The following is a 22,324-nucleotide window of genomic DNA, read 5'->3' on the forward strand; positions in this document are numbered from 1 at the left end:
GGACGGGTCAAGGTTGGGTTTTTTGAGTAAGGGTTTAACTACAGCCGTTTTCAGTGAGTCTGGAAAGACACCTGATTGTATAGAGCTGTTTACTATTTTTAGGATATCTTCAATAACACAGTCTACAACCTCTTTAAGAAACGGCGTGGGTATTGCATCCAGCGAGCAAGAAGACGATGTCATTTGCGATATGGTTTTACGAAGTTCCTCTTCATCAATTGCACAAAATGATACTAGGCTCCCCCTAGATTTATCGATGCTTTTACACATGGCACCATTAACCGCATTTGCATTTGTGACAGTATTATTCGTAATACCAGCTCGAATGTTAACAATTTTGTTGTCAAAGAAGGATGCAAACTCATTACACTTTGCTTTAGAGGCAGGGAGTGACTGCTTGTAGGACTGGGGGGGGTTTAAAAGGCGTTCAATGGTAGAGAATAAGACCCTAGCATTGTTCTTATTCTCATTAATAATTCCGGAAAAATAGGCCTGCCTAGCCAGACGCATGGTTTTATTATAGGTGGCTGTTGACGCCTTAAATATCTGTAGGTGGATTGTTAATTTATTTTTTCTCCAAGCTCGCTCTGCTCTGCGGCATTGTTTTTTGAGTGAACGTATATGATCGTTTATCCAGGGTGTTACTTTGGAATTATATTTCTTTTTAGTTTTCATAGGAGCCACTATATCCAGAGCTGACTCCAATTTAAGATTAAAACGTTGAACCATATCATTTACTGAGGGAATATCCGGAAGGCGGGGTGCACACGCAAGAAGGCTGGCAAACTCTTCTGCTGCCGAGGAACCGAAAAATCTCTTTTTTATAGTATATTCTCTATTGTTTTTTTCTAGATCAGAGACAGTCATATTAAAACACAGTAAATAGTGGTCTGATAAATCAGGCTTAGCGATAATCCTGTCCATAGAAATATTTAGCCCTTTAGAGATCACAAGATCAAGGGTGTGGCCTTGATTGTGGGTTGGCCCGGTAACATGCTGATCAAAATCAAGGGAATGCAGTAACTGTAAGAAACTCATAGCTGTAAGATCAGTAACAGTGTCCACATGCAAGTTAGTATCACCAGCAATAAGGGTTCTCTCATAGTCCGTGGAACAGATAGATAGAAGTTCAGATATTTCTGTAAGAAATAAGGCTTTGCTACATTTTGGTGGGCGATATATCGTAATCATTAGAACAGAGGATTGACTCTCAAATAAGTTAGCTTGATATTCAAAGGATGAAAAACTTCCAAAGGACAGGCACTTGAATTTAAAAATGTCAGAGAAAATGTATGCCAAGCCTCCGCCTCTTTTTCCTTCGCGCACTGATTGAATAAAGTGATAGTTTGGTGGGCAGGCGACACCAAGTGCAAAAGCTCCATCGTTGCCCAGCCATGTCTCTGTTAAAAAGATTATATCTAATTTCTCTTCACAGATTATATCATTTACAGAGGAGGACTTGTTTAAAAGTGACCTGATGTTAAAAAGTGCCAGGTTTATTTTATGACATTTTACTGTACTATAGCCCCTACAGGGAATGTAAGTTAAGTTAGCTAAATTAGCAGAGCCACTGCTTATCCTGGACTCTCTATTTGAAATTACAGTAGAAATGTTGTGAGCCTGCTTAATAAAAGCGCTTGAAGGAGCATCGGGTCCAGATACGTTAGTTGCTGGGTATAATGGACCCAGCTGTTCCCTTTACCCAATTTAGTAGACCAGTAGGCCATTATTATAATACATTAAACAAATGATAAATATCAATTATAAATGGACCGTTACAATGGCTCTACCGGTTATCTTAAAGACTAGCAATTCCAACCCCTGCTCTGTCTCTCTCTATATCTCCAGTGTATTTCATTGGTCCAAATGCCAAAAAGCGCTCAGGTGTGATGGGCGGGGCTAACAACAGCGGCTTCGACGACGACCAGGGGTCATATATCCAAGTAGCGCACGACCACATCTCCTACCGCTATGAAGTACTGAAGATCATTGGCAAGGGGAGCTTCGGACAGGTACAAATGCTACGGCTATAACAGTAATAGTACTACAATTACTATTAGTACTGCTGCTTGACTTCTATTAACGCTACTACTACTACTACAGTTTTACTACTAAGGGTGTTGATGTGTCTCATTTTAGTGGTTAATTTATTTTTAATTCATACTTGATGTGGCAGAAAAAGTAAAGGATCGTATGAGAGATGATTTCAAAATCAGTTGATTTGAATGAACAACAGTGGTGAGTTAAGACTTTGAAAATATTTCACTAAGTCTGACATCTTCTCACACTAGAAGTCTTTGAAAATGCTTGAAAGGCTGGTATCGGTTCGCAGTGCCTCTCTCCCTGTTCTTTCCTGGTTTCTGACCGATATGTGTGGTGTGGCCTGGGACTGCTGGTTTATTTTTATTTTTCATTTTGATTTTACAGTGAGTTTTTTTTTTTTTTTTTTGTAAAAAAGAAAGGTTAATCACCCGGTTAAACCGTATACTGTGGTGTTTTTATGGACTTTTTGACGGTTTGAAGATGTTCCCTTCACCCAATCACCCTACACTACTACTGTACCAATGTACTAATCAGTATAAATTGTAAACTTGGACTTAATTTGTGAACATCTCTACAAAGTAATCCCCCTTCACACATGTGCGTGCACTGCACACACACTGCATGAGAGAAGGGAAGAGTGGGATCACTGCAATGCTGCGGTACGCTGGCTATATTGTTTACCAGTTTGCTTCCTGTTTGGTACTTGAGAGACCTCATCTATTGGCTGTTGACAACATTTACGTCATTGAACTTCAGTCAAGACCATAACGAAGTGCGATAATATCCAACATGTTTGATATGATCAGAGCTGTTAAGAGATGAGACAAAGACAGATTTTTAAGACTGTTCAGACTACCACCGTAAACCAAACTAACAAGTGAAGGGAGTGCTGTGACTCATGGTGATTTTCTCCCGACTTGTCTACGACAGTGAAATCGTCATGCTTCCCAGGGCTCTATACTTGGTCGTTCCGCTCCTTTTTTCCTGCATTACCAAATCTCTTCACAAAAAAATAGACAGTCTACAAGCATGTAGATCTGTTATTTTTGCCCAATGTTTTCCCCAGAATAGCATCCATATTATCTTCTGGTTAACCAGTTTCAACTTGGTGTCTCTGTTTTGGTCATGACATTTTAGGTGAAAGTTAACAAAGATCTATATATATTGCAGATTTACAAGCTCTGAAGTGCGACGCATTGTGAGCTTGTAGATCTGCTATTTTCTCTATTTTCATGCTGCATTGTCATACAAGGAAGTACAAAAATAGGGCTTACGTATCATTTTACATTTTGAGCTGCATTGAATCCACTAGTTCTGACGTTGGTTCACATTCTTTGCTCTCTTTTCCACTGCCTTTTGTCTTTTCTGTCTCTCCCTCACTCTTATCTCCTTTCACTCTTATCTCCTTTTTTTTGTCTTCCTGGTTGCAGGTCGTCAAGGCGTTTGATCATAAGACTCACACCCACGTAGCGTTGAAGATGGTTCGTAACGAGAAGCGGTTCCACCGGCAGGCGGCTGAGGAGATCCGCATCCTAGAGCACCTCAGGAAACAGGACAAGGACTCGTCCATGAACGTCATCCACATGATGGAGAACTTCACCTTCAGGAACCACATCTGTATGACATTTGAACTCCTGAGCATGAACCTGTATGAACTCATTAAGAAAAACAAATTCCAGGGCTTCAGTCTGCCCCTGGTCAGGAAGTTTGCTCACTCCATCCTCCAGTGTCTGGATTCTCTGCACAAGAACCGCATCATCCACTGTGACCTGAAGCCTGAAAACATCCTGCTAAAACAGCAGGGACGCAGTGGCATAAAGGTTAGTTCTACTACTCGCACTGTTAATACTATTACTGACGCTACTCCTACTGGTACTACTACCAGTACTACCATGGGTTTGAAATATAGCATATAGTGGTAGCCGATGGAAAGGTGGGGCCAGCAAAATGGTTTACTAACCTCGCGTCACCAAACTTTCCACCTTGGAGGAAAGCCTGGTATTCGTTCTAAAATGGTTTGATCATGTGATCCGGTCTAGGTGGCCTAAACCGGAAATGGGAAGAAGAAGCGGCGTCACTTTGTTTTGGTTCCCCCTATTTGTTTCCCCAATCCCTATTTAAATGCTCGAGAAGTGTAGTCTTGCCAGTCGCTATGAGTTGGACTAAAAGACGGATATACCAAACAAACTTTTCCAAAATAAGCAAAACTTTGCCACATCAAGGGGTTTATTGGGTAGGCCCTAAAATTATGCCCTTGAGCACAGGGGATTATTTTGGGTTAAAACTTGTTCCGGTTTGGTAGTTCCGGGCAAAGTGTAGTCAGGTTCAGGTTCAGGTTCAAGTTTATTGTCACACATATCCATACAAGTACAGATACAATGAAATGCTTGTGCCAGGAGCACTCTCACCTAGACACAAAGGCATGGTCACAGTGACCGACAAGAGTGTGGACCCACATACCATGCAGGCCACACAAGACAAGTCCCAACAACAACAATACCATACAGTGTAACAGTGTACAGTTTAAAAATGTGTACAGTGCCCATCTTTACCTATGTTTCACTTTCAGCCCTTTGTTGAGCAACCTGACTGCCTGGGCAAAAAAACTATTACTGAAATGAGTGGTGTGTGATTTGATAGTCTGGTAACGTTTTTTGGATGGGAGGAGTGAGAACAGGGAATGGGCGGGATGGCTGCTAGTCTGTCTGATGACTACAACATGACGTAGGTTGTTTCCGCTTCCGACCGGATCAGAAACCTAAATGGTACTGATCCCAGGCTAATGGTTTACTAGATGTGACGAAGGCTTTGAGTTGTTGAATACAATCCATTGATTTGACATATACTGTATTTCAAAGACCCCAGTCCCACCTACCCACATGAGAAGAGTAAGGTCGTACAAAAGGGGGGAAAAAACAACAACTACAACGTTGGTTCCGTTTTTCTGTACACTTCTAGGTTTCTAGGCTCTTTCTAGGTTTTTTGAAGAATAGTTCCAACACCTGTGCATATGGGAACATGACTGGTACTGCTCCATTTATCCATATTCATACACATGCAGGTGCTCCCCTTTCAATCTGAAATTAGATGCAAAATAAATCCATACATTTATGCTGAAAGAAACTTCACACCCAGTGTGAAGTGAGCGGTGCCTTTTATGAGTTAATTTCATGAAGTGTCCCGCGAAGCTTGGCCAATGAGCCAAGTGTGGGACTGACAATGACATACATACAGACAAAGCCAGATGTAGGAGCGGTTAGCACAGCACAGAAATGTATTCCCTCTTCCTCAGCGCTCTACTTGTGACCCCTGGAATTGAGGAAAAAGCTTGAATATATTCTCTGCATTGTCTCACTGTTTACTGCAATTGTCAATTCAAAACAAATCATGACCTGACGTGTAATTATTGAGGCTTGTGCATTTATTGATTCGCTACCTGTGGCCTTGTGCATCTTCCTCATCCTTGCGCTGTATTGTCTTAACCCATTTAGATTTGAATTATTTAATGCTTCAACTATTGAAAAATAGTAGATATACAAGCTCACAGCGCAGCACCGAGTGCAGTACTGCAAGCTTGTAGATCTGCTATTTTTTTAAATACAGATTTATTTCTTTTTTGCAAGTCTTTGAATATATCTTTTTAAAAGCGAACATTTGTAACTCAAACATTTGCTTCTGGGGGGGTCCCTGGAACAACATATTTTATATTTATTTATATGAACAAATACAAGTAATTTTGGCGGTCCTTGACATGAAAAAGTTTGTGAACCAATGATTTAGAAGTAGGATTTAGAAGACATTCTTAGAAACGGGTCAAAAATATTCAAAGACATGCACAAATGTTCACGATTTTCCAAAAATCATAGGTCTACAAGCTCGTAGCGCGGCACCGATGTGAGCTTGTATATCTGCTATTTTTCAATAGTTAAAGCATTAAATAATGGTTAAAGTGTTTCAAATCTAAAGTCACACAGATTTACGTTCAGGCCTAAATGGAAAACATCTTTGCATACTCATGTCTGGTGAGTAAACACATGTGAGATTAGGAGTCTAACCCTTTGTTAGTTATTCTGTCTTTCTATCTGCCATGCACTTTGGTCAAGTTACAGTTGTGCTGATTAACACTTGTCTGTCATGTAGCTTCCAATGAGAATAATTACACAATAAGGATTAAGAAGATTGAGTTGCTTTACCTGGTCTGTGTTTGAAGTGATTCACCGTGTGTGTCCATTTCTAACAGCATAATACCAGAGAACTTCTCTCTCTCCCTGAGTTTCTCTTACATCCCATGTGTGATTGTTACATGTAGTAAATCACACAATAGCTGAATGAACATGGATGATAGGGGGTAGAGTAGAAATTATGGAACATCTATCATGGATGGCAGCCTTTTCTTTGGACGGATTATAATTATTTTAAATGTTTAAATGGCTGCATATATACTTTGGTGGCCCATAATCACTTGTTTTTTGTTTAGTATTTGGTCAGAAATGTGGTTGAATGATTGGAATCAGTACAGACTACAGAGCCCTGGTAGACCCCGGTCAACTTAGTATATACTAGGTTTAAGTTGTTAAACTAGACACCAGGGTTTTCCAAACGTCTCAGTAAAAAGCTTGTGTTACCAAAACACGTGCACATTGCCAGAACATATTTGAGATTCCAGGCCCGGGGTTTCCCCACACACCCTCTGAACGCGTTCAGCACATGCACATCATACAAAAAGTCTGTGGTGGTTTTTAGGTTTTTGGAGCATGGTATTTTAATTCACCTTTGTTTCTCCTGTAAGGTCCAGGATACTGTATATGGGGACTGTCTGTTCCCAGAGTTAAAACTTGCTGAGGCTGCATTTAGTTATTATGCCACACAAACTAAATTGGACCAAACTAACAGGGGATCTGAGGCTTGAACAAACTACTTTTAAATCCCAGATTAATTATGTTTGCCTTTTTACAAAGAAATGTATTCAGTTTACAAACGATCCAGCATTTGTATTTACCTGGCTGTTACTGAACACTAGTTGCTTTCGGAATTTAGAGTTTTAACTTTAACTTAACTTGTTTGTTTGTTTTTTCTTCTGTATTTTATACTTTCAAATTAACGAAACGTCTTCTTATGCCTTTATATAAAGCACCTTGAATTGCCTTGGAGAATATATCAATTTGTGCCTTTGTATGTAGAAATAACACAACATCTTTCCATAATTCATCAAATCGTTTCAGTGAACACAAAAGAGCCCTGCTAACAGCTGCTGGGACTGCCTAGATAAACAGACTTCATTTGTCACCATCTGTCTCGCTCTCACACAATCTCTCTCTCTGTTGTCTCTAGGTGATAGATTTTGGCTCCAGTTGCTATGAACACCAGAGGGTTTACACCTACATCCAGTCCAGGTTTTACAGAGCACCAGAGGTTATACTAGGTGAGACTCGTCCTGTGGTGGAATAATGACCGAAAACCAAGCTTTACACGCTTTATTGCATTGGTTCTCAAAGTGGGGTCCAAGGACCCCCAGGGGTCCTTGAGGGAGTTCCAGGGGGCCCCAGCTAAATGATAGATAGTTAGGAACCAAATGGACCCTTATGGGTCTGTAACTCAGAGAGTGTACAAATGGAATCAAATGTACCCGTACACACTCAAGTTACCGTAAATTAACATTGATTTAACAATATAAATTGGCGTCCCAGAGATAGAAATGCCATTAAATGGGGGTCTGTAGCCGCTGCCTAATGCATGTCAAACTGGGGGTCCTTTAGGAGGAGATCTGACTTAAAGACAGACTGACCCGCACACTGCCGCTTGTCCGTTTCAGAGAATTTATTAAAGTAGCAACGTTTCGGTCACCAGACCTTTCTCAAGCGCTTGAGAAAGGTCTGGTGACCGAAACGTTGCTACTTTAATAAATTCTCTGAAACGGACAAGCGGCAGTGTGCGGGTCAGTCTGTCTTTAAGTGAGATCTCCTCCTAATGTTCTATTACCCACGCACCTGCAAAGAGAGGAACTGGGTGTGCGTAAGCCTTTTCTTCAAAAACTGGGGGTCCTTGAAATTAAAATGGTTGAGAATCACTGCTAGTGCCGTTTTTTCTCATGTAGGTCCCTGGTATATCTTTTCAAATGGCTAATACTGTAAGTGTCAATTTGGGAGTCCTTTTAATTTCACCTCTTGTCTCCTCTTCCTCTCCTCCAGGTTCCAGGTATGGCATGCCCATAGACATGTGGTCCTTGGGTTGCATCCTAGCGGAGCTGCTGACGGGATACCCTCTGTTGCCGGGCGAAGACGAATCCGACCAGTTGGCGTGCATCATGGAGCTACTGGGCATGCCCAGCCAGAAGCTGCTGGACGCCTCCAAGAGGGCCAAGAACTTTGTGTCGTCCAAAGGTTTCCCCCGCTACTGTTCGGTCACCACGCTGCCGGACGGCTCTGTGGTGGTGAACGCCGGCCGCTCCAGGAGAGGGAAGGTGCGCGGGCCGCCGGCCAGCAGGGAGTGGGGCACGGCGCTGAAGGGCTGCGACGACCCCCTGTTCCTGGACTTCATCAAGCAGTGTCTGGACTGGGACCCTGCCACCCGCATGACGCCCGGACACGCCCTCAGACACCCCTGGCTCAGACGACGCCTGCCCAAACCCCCCGCTGGCACCCCCTGCTCCTCGTCGGCCGAGAAGACCTCCTCCTCTTCCTCTAAGCGAGAGGGGGGCGTCTCCTTACCGCCTCACTCGTCCTCCAAGGCCAGGACGAACCTAGCAAACATGACCGACGCTAACGGGAATATCCAGACGAGGACGGTTCTGCCCAAACTGGTCAGCTGAGACTGGGACACTGGGAGGACTGGGTCTGTTTTCAGTCAGGCATAAAACTGGAGAGAAACCGGTTTTGGTTTTTATAAACCCATTTTTAGATTGGGTTTGAAACCTGGCTGTGAGGTTTGAACAGTTGGGGGTTTAGACAGCCTGTGCTTTTTGACAGAACCGACAGCCATCATCCAGTGGATATGACCAGTTGCACCAGGAGTCCAGGACAAAACCTGTTGTCTTCTGGTGTTTTCCACTGGGCCAGAAGACACACCACCTTGATTGGGTGAGAACTGGGCAGTCTGTGTGAACTGGTTTGGGGTGTGTTCAGACAACCTGAAGTTGGTGAGACGGTTTATGAACCTGCCTGTAGAGCTCCGACAATCTACCTACACACACACACACACACACACACACACACACACACACACACACACACACCCTGATACGGTGTGATTAATATGGTGCTGATAAGGGACTTGTTGAAAACCAGGTGTTACACCATGATGGGCATTGTTTTGCAGGATGTAGCAGTGCAAAGCAACAGTGCACAGACAAGAAGTGTGCCAGTGGATGGCACGTCTGTGTTGGATAGCAATCCGTTATAATCTATTTAGACATTGCATGTCGATATGAAACATAGGTTTGGTTCAGAAAAGGTGACATTCAGTGTATCCGTGGTTTGCTGAAATGTACAATGCCAATGTTTTTTATCTGGCGACCAGGATGCACCAGTAGCGTTACACGGAAGGAGCAAAGATCTAAGTGTATCTTAAAGAAAATAAATAAATAGGCCTAATGTTTCCCATATGGTTTAACTTTGGGGTTAAGGCAAAATGTGCTTAATAAACAACGTTTTAGGTCACAGCTAGCTTATCCAAAAAGTAACAAGACGACTCGCTCTGAGCTGCGTATCAGACACACAACACTATGTGAGCCTGAGCCCGGGTGAAAACACCTGTTTTTAGGGAGTACCATGCTGAAGAAGGGGATGATGCTTTAGCTGGCTAGCTGTGAGTAGCAAGCTATTAGCTGGCCAACCGTTCGTATACTAGCTACCTGATTGGTATGGTGCTAGCTGTTAGCTGGCTAAGTCACCTGGCCAGCTAAATCTGTCTTATGTGCACATTAGTTGTAGCTATCTACTTATTAATTTGCTTGCTCTTTAAGTTGTAAGTCTATAGCTATAACAGCCACCTAGTCTATTAGCTTGTTAGCTGTCTGTTATTGCTATTGAGATGGCTAGCTTTTAAACTTAGACTAAACTGTCGCTAGTGGTCTGTTCTTACTCTCCAGACAACTAGCTTATAGCCTGTTAGCCATAACTTTGTTAGCTGTACACTGCCCAGCCTTAAAAAGCTCAGGACCACAGCAGAACACTGGTCTGAGATCAGATCTGTGAAGAGTAGAAGGAAGTGTAAAAGGACTGTTGTTTTCCTCATTCAACCACAGGGGATGAGTCTGCATTACTAAGCTGCTGATAGAATCCCGAATGGAAGCGAGGTGTTATTGGAGGAAAAGTTAATTTAAAAACAAAAAGGAAAAGCATGAATGTTTGCCATGTAGGAGTAAGTAAGTTGAAGTGGCTTATTGTCGGTATCAACTCAGAAACAGGGGTGTCTATCCCCCTTACAAGGCGCTAAACCAGGGAGATAGATTGCTGTGGTTCAGCGCCACGCCTACTGTCAGCTCCCAGTACTTAACTGAGTCGTCAGTAGACTAGCACAGCTAAACAATCCACCCATGTATCTATCCCAGAACTTGGGAATTCAAAGATAAGCGCTCTACCAACTGAGCTACCACAGGAAAGGATTGATGACCGATTGGTCAAAGGTGCAGGGCTTTAACATGTGTTGCCTCCTGCGTGGACAGCAACCAGTCACACGTGTTAAAGCACATGCGGTAGCTAACATAATAAATAATAGCACAATGCTAGGCACATGGTGTTACCGTGGTGAGTAACAGCCAGTTAAAGTCAAGAGTAATGAAACACTAAATGATGTAAATCTTATTATGTGTTATGGGAACACATGTTAAGCCTAGTCATGATTTTAACATTTGTAGTTGTCTATTATCAATAACTTTATTGTACAAACCCATCAGAGTTATTTAAGGTGATATTCCTGATGAAGGCAAACATATTGGTTTTTACAATAAACTTGGTGGACATTTATTTGTGTTGCAATATTGGAGTGCATGTAAGGAGACTGTTGTGGCAGCAACTGCAAGACAAACAGGATTCTACGCATGGCAGGGCTGTTTCTGTGAGTTAGCATTTGATTAGCTTAAATGCAGTTTAATTCAATTGAGTGCATTTCCACAGGCCGGTGCGTCTGCGCGCCAGGGAGCGAGTGCACCCATTGATTCTGTGTTACCAAGTAAATACAGTACAGCACTGCTGTTTAGAATCACAGATTCCTCTGTGACTAACACAGATTACATTGACAGATAGTTAGCCTTCAGCCTACCAGGCTTTTCTCTCTTCTCTTTTATATATATTATATATATGCTTCTCCCCCCAGGGCCCCCACTGTTAGGGCTGTCACAATTATTACATAATCGTCTAATCGTGATTATTTGACATTATCGCAATTAATTTGTCATAATCGTCATAATCGTGAATGTTGAAAAATGTCCGAAATAGTGGAAATAGCAGATCTACAAGCTCACAACGCGTCGCATCGCGAGCTTGTAGATCGGCTATTTACACTATCAAAGTCATTTTTTAAGTAGTAAGTTGTCAAATATGTCAGTCATTTCTTTGTATATTTAGGTTATGTTTCATATCTACCATGTACAACTTCAAAGCCTAAAAGCCAAACAGAAATGTAATTATCAACGACAAAAACACAATTAAATCGTTAATCGCCAATTATTTGAGTGACAATTAATCGTCATGTAAAATGTCATATCGTGACAGCCCTACTCACTGTCAACATACAGGTTTTTAACCTGTGTCTTTTCTTTCCTGTTTACTGTGCAGTAAACGGATGCAGAACCAAATGCATTCTGTACGAGTTCAAATCGGAATGCAGCTTTAACAATTATGGAATGATAGTATATATTGCAGGGCGGTTGGTGGGTACTGGATGAAAGTGTGTTTCATTACTCTTTATTTTGTTTTACCTCGGAAGTCACTTTGAGATAAAAACAAATAATCTCTTTGACAAGAGAGGCCTTTAATGTGAAGTTGGTGGAAGGACACAGGTGAGGAGGCATTTTGTGACATGGCTGGTGGAGGATATGATAGTATAAAACCGATATTTACAAAAATATGTACATTTCCATATACTTGAAGTTTATCGTGTGCAGATTCTGGAATGGTTGAGAACAATTAGAAGCTCTACATTCTAGAACAGAGCTCACCACACACACACACACACACACACACACACACACACACACACACACACACACACACTGTTTATTCCTGGGTTTCTTAGGATCGTAAACGTTGTACAGTTAAAGTGGAGGTTGAGTGGGAATGAGTCTGTGGATCAGGACTATGGCGGAGTGGATTAGATTAGAAGGTGGACTTGGCATTGGGTGTTAAAACCAGAGACATAGAAAGGTAGACGCCGGCTCTGGGGCGTCTGTAAAAACGTATTGGCAATTTGTAAGGCAAGCCTCCTGAATTCTGAAGAACACTTCTGTATGTGTCACAGAAGGGGACGTTCGGTAGGCCAATCAGAGACGGGGCTCCCTCTTTCCCAGAGGCACGTCTTGCTTTGGCAAAGTAAACGTTTGTTTCCTCATGACGATAAAGCTCCTTTAAATTGAAGTCCCAGAAAAGATGCGCTGTGATTGGCTAGCTAGTAACTTTTGAGTGGCAGTGTGCTTTCCACACTTAAGCACTTGCGTCAATACTTTTCTACAGGTCGCGCCAATGAACTGCAGTGGCGGATGAAGCATCTAGCTCTTTATATCTATGGTTAAAACGTCGAGAGGTCCAGGATAGAAGTATGGATCATGTGATGTAGCACCCGGGAAACCAACTCTCATAACATCTTCCTGCACCACCCCGTGGAGGATGGAGATATTGATGTCATAACCTGTGAATAATGAAGGTGTAGCACATGACTCCCGTGATGGAGGGCCACAGCAGAAGTTGGATGTTACTAACTGTTCCCAACATTTTCTGGATTGAGGCGCACTTGAAAATCTCAAAAGTGTGTGTGGTTTGTTTGGCTTGGATTGATGGAACATTAATTCCATTACATTAATTTTGTAATATTAAGGTTATATTATCATTAGAATCTTAGTATTTTGCCAATTATTTGGGGGGCCACTTGCAATATCCTCAAGGCCCAGCAGTGAGCCCTGCCCCACAGGTTGGGAGTCGCTGTTCTGCAGTATAACCTTCTGATTCTACCCTGAACAGGGCGTAAGGGGTCAGTCACCTGTATTGATTTTCTATCTGTTTTTTTTACTTTGGTTTTCGTTTGATGGATTGTTTCTGTGTTTTTATTGTGAGCTGACAAAGAGAAGAGTCGACTAATGTGCCTTTGGTTTAACAATGCCATACTGGCCTATGCCCAAATGCACCAACTACACCTATATGTACACTCAACCTAAATACACCTATATACACATACTGTATCTACACACCTAAATACACCCAGCTACACTATGGGTGACTCAGTGGTTAGGACTTTGGCCTCACAGAAATATTTCGGAGTTTGAACCCAACTGGGGTCTTTTTGTGTGGAGGTTGCCTGTTCTCCCTGTGTCCATGGGGGCTTCCTCCCACATCAAAAACATGTTAGCCTTAGGGACAGACTCCTGCCAGAGCCCTAGACCAAGTTGAGCAGGGGCTGGTCCCTGGCAGTGAGCATTGGCTGCACGCTCCTTCTAATAGACCCTCCCTAATGGTTAGGTTGGGTCAAATTGCAGAGGATTGCAAATGTACAGTATCAAAATAAATATATGAAACTCAACTACTCCCCACTGACACAGTGGCACAACATACAGACATATCAGCCAACTGTTGCTACACGTTGCCTTGATTCCAAGCGTGACAATGGGGTTAAGCAAGAAAAAAAAGAAAAAAAAGCAAGAATGAAGCAGATCAAGCATCCTGCTATCTGCACTGATGTTTCTCTATGGTGAAGCTAACACTAGCCTATTGATGCTAGCATCGCGCTAGCCGCACTGATGTCTCTCTATGGTGAAGCCAACACTAGCCACTAACAGCTACCAAGATGCTGGCTGCAGTGAGGTCTCTGAATGGTGCAACTTACACTAGCTGCTAACATTGGCATTACTAGTGTGGTTTGATGTGCCTATTAGAGACCAGTGTTTTTCATATCGGTACCTCAGATTGCTCTGACTTTATTATTAGACTGTTTGTTGTAGTAGTAGTACTAGTAGTATTGGTAATCTTGTCATACTTGTGGTGATTGTAATAACACAGCAGGGCATTTGGTTAACTTTACCAAAGTGCATTCCTTTATGACTGGTGAAGAGCTAGCTGCCATTGTCAATCAGACTGACAGACAGACAGACAAGGACAAGACGGCGACAAGCTTACATAAATATAAATTAGTGTTTAAAAAGAGACTAAGAAAGCCAAGCGTGTGTACATGTATGTATGTATGTGTGTGTGCGTGTGTGTGTGTGTGTGTGTGTGTGTGTGTGTGTGTGTGTGCGTGCGTGCGTGACTAAAAGAGGCTGCTAACAAACTGTATTGTGGATTGTTCTCTCTGTTTAAATGGAGAAACCATATACATTTTCATTTGGTGGCAGATTTTTTACACAGACAGAACTTAATGTTGTGTTGTTAGTAAGCCGATTAAAAATAAAGATGCCAGGGATAGGACAAGTGACATAACAGTCATTGCTGTGTGGCCTGTTTGTTGTCTTAAGTGCCCCATGGGGATCAAGTATTTCCACCAGGTAATGCTTTGTGACATGATCTCTGACAAATCCTTGGTGTCTTTATTCTAGGTTAGTTAGTAAAAGGTTTGATATCTGGGTTAACATGATTGCTTGCTGGCTAGTTAGCTGCTTATCTAGTTAGCTAGTTGTCAGAGTAACAGGTCGTTTTCTAGATGGCAGGTTAACAAGTTAGCTGGCAAACTAGTTGGCCATGTGTAAGGTTAGTTAAAAGGTTAACGTGGTTAGTTGTCCTTTTAACTTTGACTTTGGAGCAACGTGTCTGCTTCAGAAAGTTTGAAACTAAGCAACACAGTGAACATGTGTTAAACTGCGCTGTGTATAAATGTGATATTTGCTCTGGATTTTATTTGTAAATAATGTTGGACAAATGTTTTAATAATTATTTTTTTGTGTTTTTGTTTTTTCTGTTTTATTTTTTAATCCGCTGCTGTGCCACGCTGCGGTTGTAGTGGGGTTCAGACCCACGGCCAGTTTTACAGTACGTACTGTATCTATTGTACAGAACACATGAAGTCAACACTTTTCTAGTGATCCTTTTGTTAAATTTTATTGTTGTGGCCAGGGGAAAACAAATTATATTATTATTATTGTTATTATTAATAAAACAGTTTTATTGTTGATCTTCAGTAGGTGTATTTCTTTCACAACATAAATGGATTTTTGCCACACTTCAATCACAGCCACTATATGTACAAAGGCCAGATCGGTAATATTACAATCACTGTAAATTAATAGTTCACTTCAATTGCGGTTTAAAGGGGCCTCACCATGAATTTCACATTTTTCATTTTTGGTCTTCCCAGTCTCTTCCAGCCCCCCCCCCCCCCCCCCAAAAAAACCAAATTCATTAACTCTAAGCCTTGCCTTTCATATCAGTGATTTTCTGAATGGGCGTGTCTGAATGGTACTCTTTTGAAATCGGCCCCATGCTATGTCACAGGGGGCTCATTTCCTACTGGCCCCCCTCGATATATTCTATTGAGACTATATATATATATATATATATATATATATATATATATATATATATATATATATATATATATATATATATGGTGGAACCATGAGGTAAAGTGGTACTAAAATTGGAACGATACGGAGAAGATTACGATTGACCCTACATGGTTCTCATCGTGGTTCTCTAATCTCTGTATCGTTCCAATTTTAGCCCAAAGACAGCGCCCCGTTGCCAACATAGGGCATTTTGGTATTGCATCTGAAACGGCTTGGAATTAAAGACAGACAGAACATGAAATGTCAATATCCGAGTGGTTGTTTAAGCTAAAACCTGTATAAAACCGTATTATGGACCAATATTTATATAAAATATATATTTTGAAAAGCATGGTGGGGCCCCTTTAAACGAAATGAGAAAATAATTAGACTTTAAAGCATACAAACATCACCAATACACCAACACCACACATTATGTTTTTCTTTTTTTTGCATGCTATTTTGTTCCAAGGAATTGTTTCTTATGTTGTAAATTGAGTTGACAGCTGAGAGTCCTGCATCATGTCTGGTCTGACCGGTCCCTCTACATAGCAGACTGAACTGAAAACAGCGAGCTGGAGCTACTGCGCTTGTAATAAACACACACACACACACACACACACACACACACACACACACACACACACACACACACACACACACACACACACACACACACACACACACACACACACAGGTGGTGTGGTGTGATGTAACATTGAGTAGATCAGGTTACAGGTGGATTTCAGAAAGCATTTACCAGCTGACAGGAGGGAGACGGAGATCAGTAGAAGACAAATGAAGTATTTATAGAGACAAACCGTATAGGACAGCTGAGAAGATCACTGTAGAATCCTCACTGTTAATTTAACTCGGTAGTGTGCGAATGTGGGCAGCCTACATTAAGATGGTTACATTTGTAAACTCCTGAGTTACAAATGGAATTTACTTGCGTTAATACTTACAAGACGTCTGAACATTGATGGCGAGCACAAAATGTTGGTCAAAAGGATAACACAAAGAAAAGCCTGAAGGCTTATTTCCCTTGTGGTCCTATCCGTTGTGTGTTAGAAAAGAATAATGGTCAATTGGTCTCCAGAAAACCTTCCTCCCTATAATGTACAAGGACCACAATGAAAACGAGTCATGACATTCTTTGTGTATGGTTGTGTTATCATCCCTCTTTACAGTCGAATTGCAAAATAATGATGGCAAGTTCAATGTCTTGAACTTGCAAAATACTTGTACATTACATTATAATCAACGTTTTGGTCCTTAGACCTAAAACATTTTACTCCTGATGAAAGTCTATAGGGACCAAAATTGAATTATTTTCACAAGTTCAAGAGTTTTGAGTTTGGACAAATCTCATATGCGTGCAGCTATACTGTTCTCTCTCTGTCTCTACTGTCCTCTTAAGTGTCTACTGTCTATCTAAATTTAAAAGAAAAAACTTTGAGAAACGCCTGCTGGACTGCATAAAAGTCCAATTAATTTAAACTATCACATGATGTCAGTTACCATGCAACGTTATGTTCTGTGTTTCAGCTCCCTGCAGTGTATAGGTTTGTTACCATATGGTTAATTTATGTTTAAGGTTAAGGTTTCTGAACACTACAATGACAGCCGTCAGCCACAGGAATGTCTTCTCCATAGCAACAATTTCCTGTGTAAACAGAAATGAAGACATGCACACACACAGGGGTGTCGCACCAAATTCTGGGCCCTGGGTACAAGGGTTCACTGCGGGCCCCCATGAATGTTCTTCATAGGGGAAGGGGGTTTAATCCATTTAGACTGGGAACGCATTATTACGCATTATTTTGTGCTTTAACTATTGAAAAAATAGCAGATCTACAAGCTCACAGCATGGCACTGAGTGCCGTGCTGCAAGCTTGTAGATCTGCTAGAGTACAAATGTTCACTCAAAAATATATATATTCAAAGATTTGCACACGTTTTCATGACTTCAAAAATAGCAGATCTACAAGCTCACAGCGTGGCACTCAGTGCCTGTGAGCTTGTTTATCTGCTATTTTTCAATAGCTAAAGTATAAAATAATTAAGGCCCCTTCACCTTGGGCCCTAGTAACTCACTCACTTTTCCCCCCTTGTGACACCCTGCAAACACACACACACACACACGCGCGCGCGCACACACAAACACACACACACACACACACACACACACACACACACACACACACACACACAGGCAGTCATTAACGGCACCCGCCCTGTAATTGACAAGGTAATGAGCTCACCATGGCAACGGAAGGGTCAGACACGGGATTGGAGGAACTGGGTTCCATTTTAGGAGCTGAGGATTAGCCAACTAATTATAGATGCTAACAGGATGCTAACACACATATATACCAAAGCTCATTATAGCTATCAGGATGCTAAAAGGCCAGAGATAAAATTAGAAATAGAGAAGAGATAGTTAGAAATAGAGATCACATACAAACTGTGTGTGTGTGTGTGTGTGTGTGCGTGCGTGCGTGCGTGCGCCCGCATGCATGTGTGTGTGTTCTTGTGTGTGCATGTAGAGGTCATCAATAACTTTGCCTTCCATGGTCATGCTCTCACACGTACGCGCACGTATGCTCTCACACGTGCACACACGCACGCACACACACTGAGGGCACTGAGTTTCTGTATATTTAGAGTGATCCAACCTTTCCCATAATCTCTAGGGACCTGCCAACAGGATGCCCATCTCTCTCTCTCTCTCTCTCTTATTCCTTCTCACTCTCTCTCTACACGTCATGTATTTATTGTGCAAGGTATTGTAGTATTCATGGGTTGCATTTGTAGTCCTACACCAGCCATTTTGAGGACCAACACAGGTGTTTTGATTAACATAGAACATTGGTTCTATGCCAATCAGACAAATTGAACACATGTGTTGGTCCTCAATATGGCCGGTTTAGGACTACAAATGCAACCCATGAATACTTTGTAGTTAGTGTTGTAGGCCTGCTATGTAGTGCACCATATTGTACTAGGTTGCATTGTATACTGTATTATGAAGTGTAGCTTACTTGACAGTGTACTGTGTCTATCAAGCACCATGGCCCTGGAACCTGTGGTATACCACGCATATTTCATTTAGCAATAGCAATACACATTAATTGAAACAGGGAATACATCTGTGTCAATTTCTGATTTATCATTGGCTTTTAAAAATAGCAGATATACAAGCTCACAGCGTGTCACTTCATGCTGCACTTTTACTTCTTTTTCCCTTACATTTTTATCCCACGATTTTTGTTTATAACCAATTTTTTCACCCAGTGTCAATTATTGTCTAATGTAATCCTGGGCTCCACACTCCCTCTGCCAACCTGGGGAAAGCAATGGATTGACCTCACGTGAGCTTGTACATCTGCTATTTTTTTGAAGTTTTGAAAAAGAAGAGTGAGAACTACTGATTTAGAAGGCATTTATAGGATCAGCCTCGAGTCTTAATAATGGCTCTGTGATGTAAATGTGACAGATCATTTCCCTGTGCTGCTGCCCCGGGCCAGGTTGATGCTAAAGGGTCAAATGGTTAACAGGGTCAAAAGGTGAACAAGGTTAAAAGGTTTAAAGGGTGTGTTTTATTACGGCGTGACGTGGCTCTACGGGTGTCTAGCCAAAGACGGACGGTCTGTATGTGTGTGTGTGTATGTGTGTGTTTGTCCGGAGCCAATCTCACAAACCGCTGGATGGATCAGCGCCAAACTTCATTTGCACTCTGCCTAGTATGGCAACAGAGGTGCCTCCACTAATTCTTTATCATGTTATTATTTATTAATTATTCAACTTTAATTTTAAAATGGAAGTCAGATCAGGCTGAAACATTAGGCATACGCAGTGTACACATACACAAAGCAAGCCAGGACAGCTTGGCAGGTGTTCTTAGGTCAACTTCCTGCTAGCCACGGTGACGATATCCACAATGCACATCTGTCAGTGATTGTCAACTCTTATGGTGTGACAGAGTTGACGCGTTGAGGCTATCCCACACGGTCATGTCCCACATCCCACACGGTCATCCCACACGGTCATGTTACCCAAGAACATGTGACACCACGGTAGACTGGGATCAACTCGTTTTGCAGTTTTCTGATTCGGTCTACAGCGGATATAACCTTGTGTCACCTGGCGATTCCCCCTTTGTCAGAGGTGTGATAATTTTAGGGCCAACCAATAAACCCATGATGCGTTAGCTCATCTTTAAAATAATAAATAACATAAATATAAGTGTACTGGTATGTCCATGTTTTATTGTAACTCGTAGCGACTATGGGGAGATCAGGCTGAACGATTCAGCATTCATGTGCGGGCACAATAACATTGTGGTACTCAATATAACGGATATATAACCTGGATATAAGTCTGGCCTTAACACGGATCACACTAGTCCGTTCAGAGTGAAAACCAGGCATCCCGACATGTGGAAAATCCTAGTGACACGAGGTTACACCACAGTGAACCATTCAAAACAAACTGCTCTCTAATAAACAACACTTCCTGCTACCTTTCACCCAGCAGATTATGACATTGTCAAGATGGCTGCGGTCAGGCTTGGCATGTGTGGCATGTCGCTAATGCTTTTCACTTTTAACAGTTTAAGTTTAAAAATTCACAGGCATCAAACTCATGGATTCAAACCAGGGAAATGCAACACATGCCTCAAAGATGGCCTTTGGCTTGAGAAAACATGCAATATTACAAAAATAAATACTATCCCCCCGGGCACGGTCACCAGAGTTGAAGCAGAACCAGCAGGGGAGACATGTGGTTGTCTACACACCCTCCTCTGACCAGCTGTGGCCGTCAGACCATCAACTGTGATCTACAATGTCATGGCACAACGCATGCATTGTGATCATGTCGTGAACAGAAACCCAACAAGCCATGCCATGCTTTGGAAAACTATAGTAGTATTAATGGGCTAATCATGCCAGACCAACAGCTATATGGTCCTTTCATTTTGCCCCCCCACAAAATAAAACTGGTGAAATGATGGTGACCTAGTTAATACATGTTTACATAGGCTATATACTACCCTACTCTGAGAGAAGGTTGTTACTCTACACCCCCAGACTCCACAGGTGGTCTGCTGTGTGAAACCCAAGCCAGACGCCCCTCTCTGTCTCTGCTGACCCTGTTTCACCAGCAAATTAAAACATGCTCCTAAAGCGCGTGATTCCTAAACCCACCAGGCTTGAGTTATGACCCGCCTCGTGGATCTTATGGATCAGTGGGTAGTAGGTACTTTGCACTTGAGCGAGCAGCACTAACGTTCATGGGCACTTTCATACTTAAGATTATCGAGAGGAGGCGGGTCTTAACTCAATCCTGGTGGGTTTAGGAATCACGCTCCTAAAGCACCCAGATGGACCTGTATGACCAGTAAAGTGATTAGCATTGATGTATTGATCAAGTAGATCAGGGATGGGAATTTTTTATTTTTTATTTTAAAAATAAATGCAATGCAGCTTTAGTCCATGCATGAGGTAAAATTTGAAAATGTGTTTATTTTGTCAGAGTGAACCATGGGGGCGGCCCGGGGGCCGGGCCGTACAATACCCAGGTCTGAAGTAGATGATAGGTGAGTGGGTAGAGAGACACATAGTACGATAGATAGATAGATAGATAGATAGATAGATAGATAGATAATATATCTCAGCCACCTGTGGTGGGTGACCTACAGACCAATTTCTTACGCACGCACGCACGCTCAGAGAAACACACACACACACACACCCCCCCCCCTTTTTTATTATTCTTTTTTCTGCCTTTGTATTTGATGTTATGCTTTTGAAACTGATATTATCCTAGATAAAGTACTATGTTATATCAGTCTGTCTTTCAATGTTATATGAGATACTTAAAGTGTGGTTCCTGTGGAAATAAGCCTCGGCTTTCTAGGATCTCCTTTTAGTTGACCTTGTACCAGTGATTTGTACTGTCATGAAACTGTACTTTTTTCTATTGCAAACTTCTAATAAATTCTTCAATCAATCAAAAACACACACTAGGGATGCAAATTAGCGATTCATTCATTAATTGATAGTTGATAATGTTATCAATGATTAACCGATTAATTGATAAGCAATGTTTTTTATTCTTGGCTGAAACCGAAAATGAGTGCAGAAACATAATTGCCTTGATGTATATAACATTAACGAGCGTCAACGAGCTTCAGCTGGACAGCGACACCCTTTGCAGTGTTCTATGGAGTGTCTCATTTCTCTCAAAAAACCCTTGAAAATGATGGAATATGATTAATAATTAGGCCTACTGTGATTATGTTAAATTCACATTTGATATCACACACACACCAAAAAATAAATTAAAAATTAAACAATTAATTATAATCATTTATTTTAACAGATGAATTGTTAGCACACACATGCATAATCTTACTGACACCAAAATGTGGAATGCTCTAGGAACAGCCACAATCAACTTCGATTGCCCAACCAAATTTAAATCCTAAAACCTAAAAACATGGTTGTTCTCAAAATATAATTGGAGGTAGATAGATTGATCCCCAGAGATGCAAATAAATAACGCACTCCCCCAGCAATATCCATGGAAGGAGCG

General features: G+C 41.7%; 1 protein-coding gene across 1 annotated transcript in view; it reads left to right on the forward strand.

The window, feature by feature from the left end:
- The window catches only part of dyrk2 (dual-specificity tyrosine-(Y)-phosphorylation regulated kinase 2), a 31,833-nt gene extending 20,368 nt beyond the window's left edge, over positions 1-11,465 (forward strand). The window contains exons 4-7 of the mRNA XM_080753976.1: positions 1,849-2,012; positions 3,474-3,863; positions 7,375-7,465; positions 8,232-11,465. Of these exons, the coding sequence (XP_080610102.1) occupies positions 1,849-2,012; positions 3,474-3,863; positions 7,375-7,465; positions 8,232-8,851 (1,265 nt within the window). The 3' untranslated portion in view covers positions 8,852-11,465. The remainder of the gene's footprint in view (positions 1-1,848; positions 2,013-3,473; positions 3,864-7,374; positions 7,466-8,231) is intronic.
- Positions 11,466-22,324: the final 10,859 nt, after the last annotated feature.

Source organism: Nannobrachium achirus, assembly GCF_963921795.1.
Source record: "Nannobrachium achirus genome assembly, chromosome: 23".
Taxonomy (NCBI): Eukaryota; Metazoa; Chordata; class Actinopteri; order Myctophiformes; family Myctophidae; genus Nannobrachium; species Nannobrachium achirus.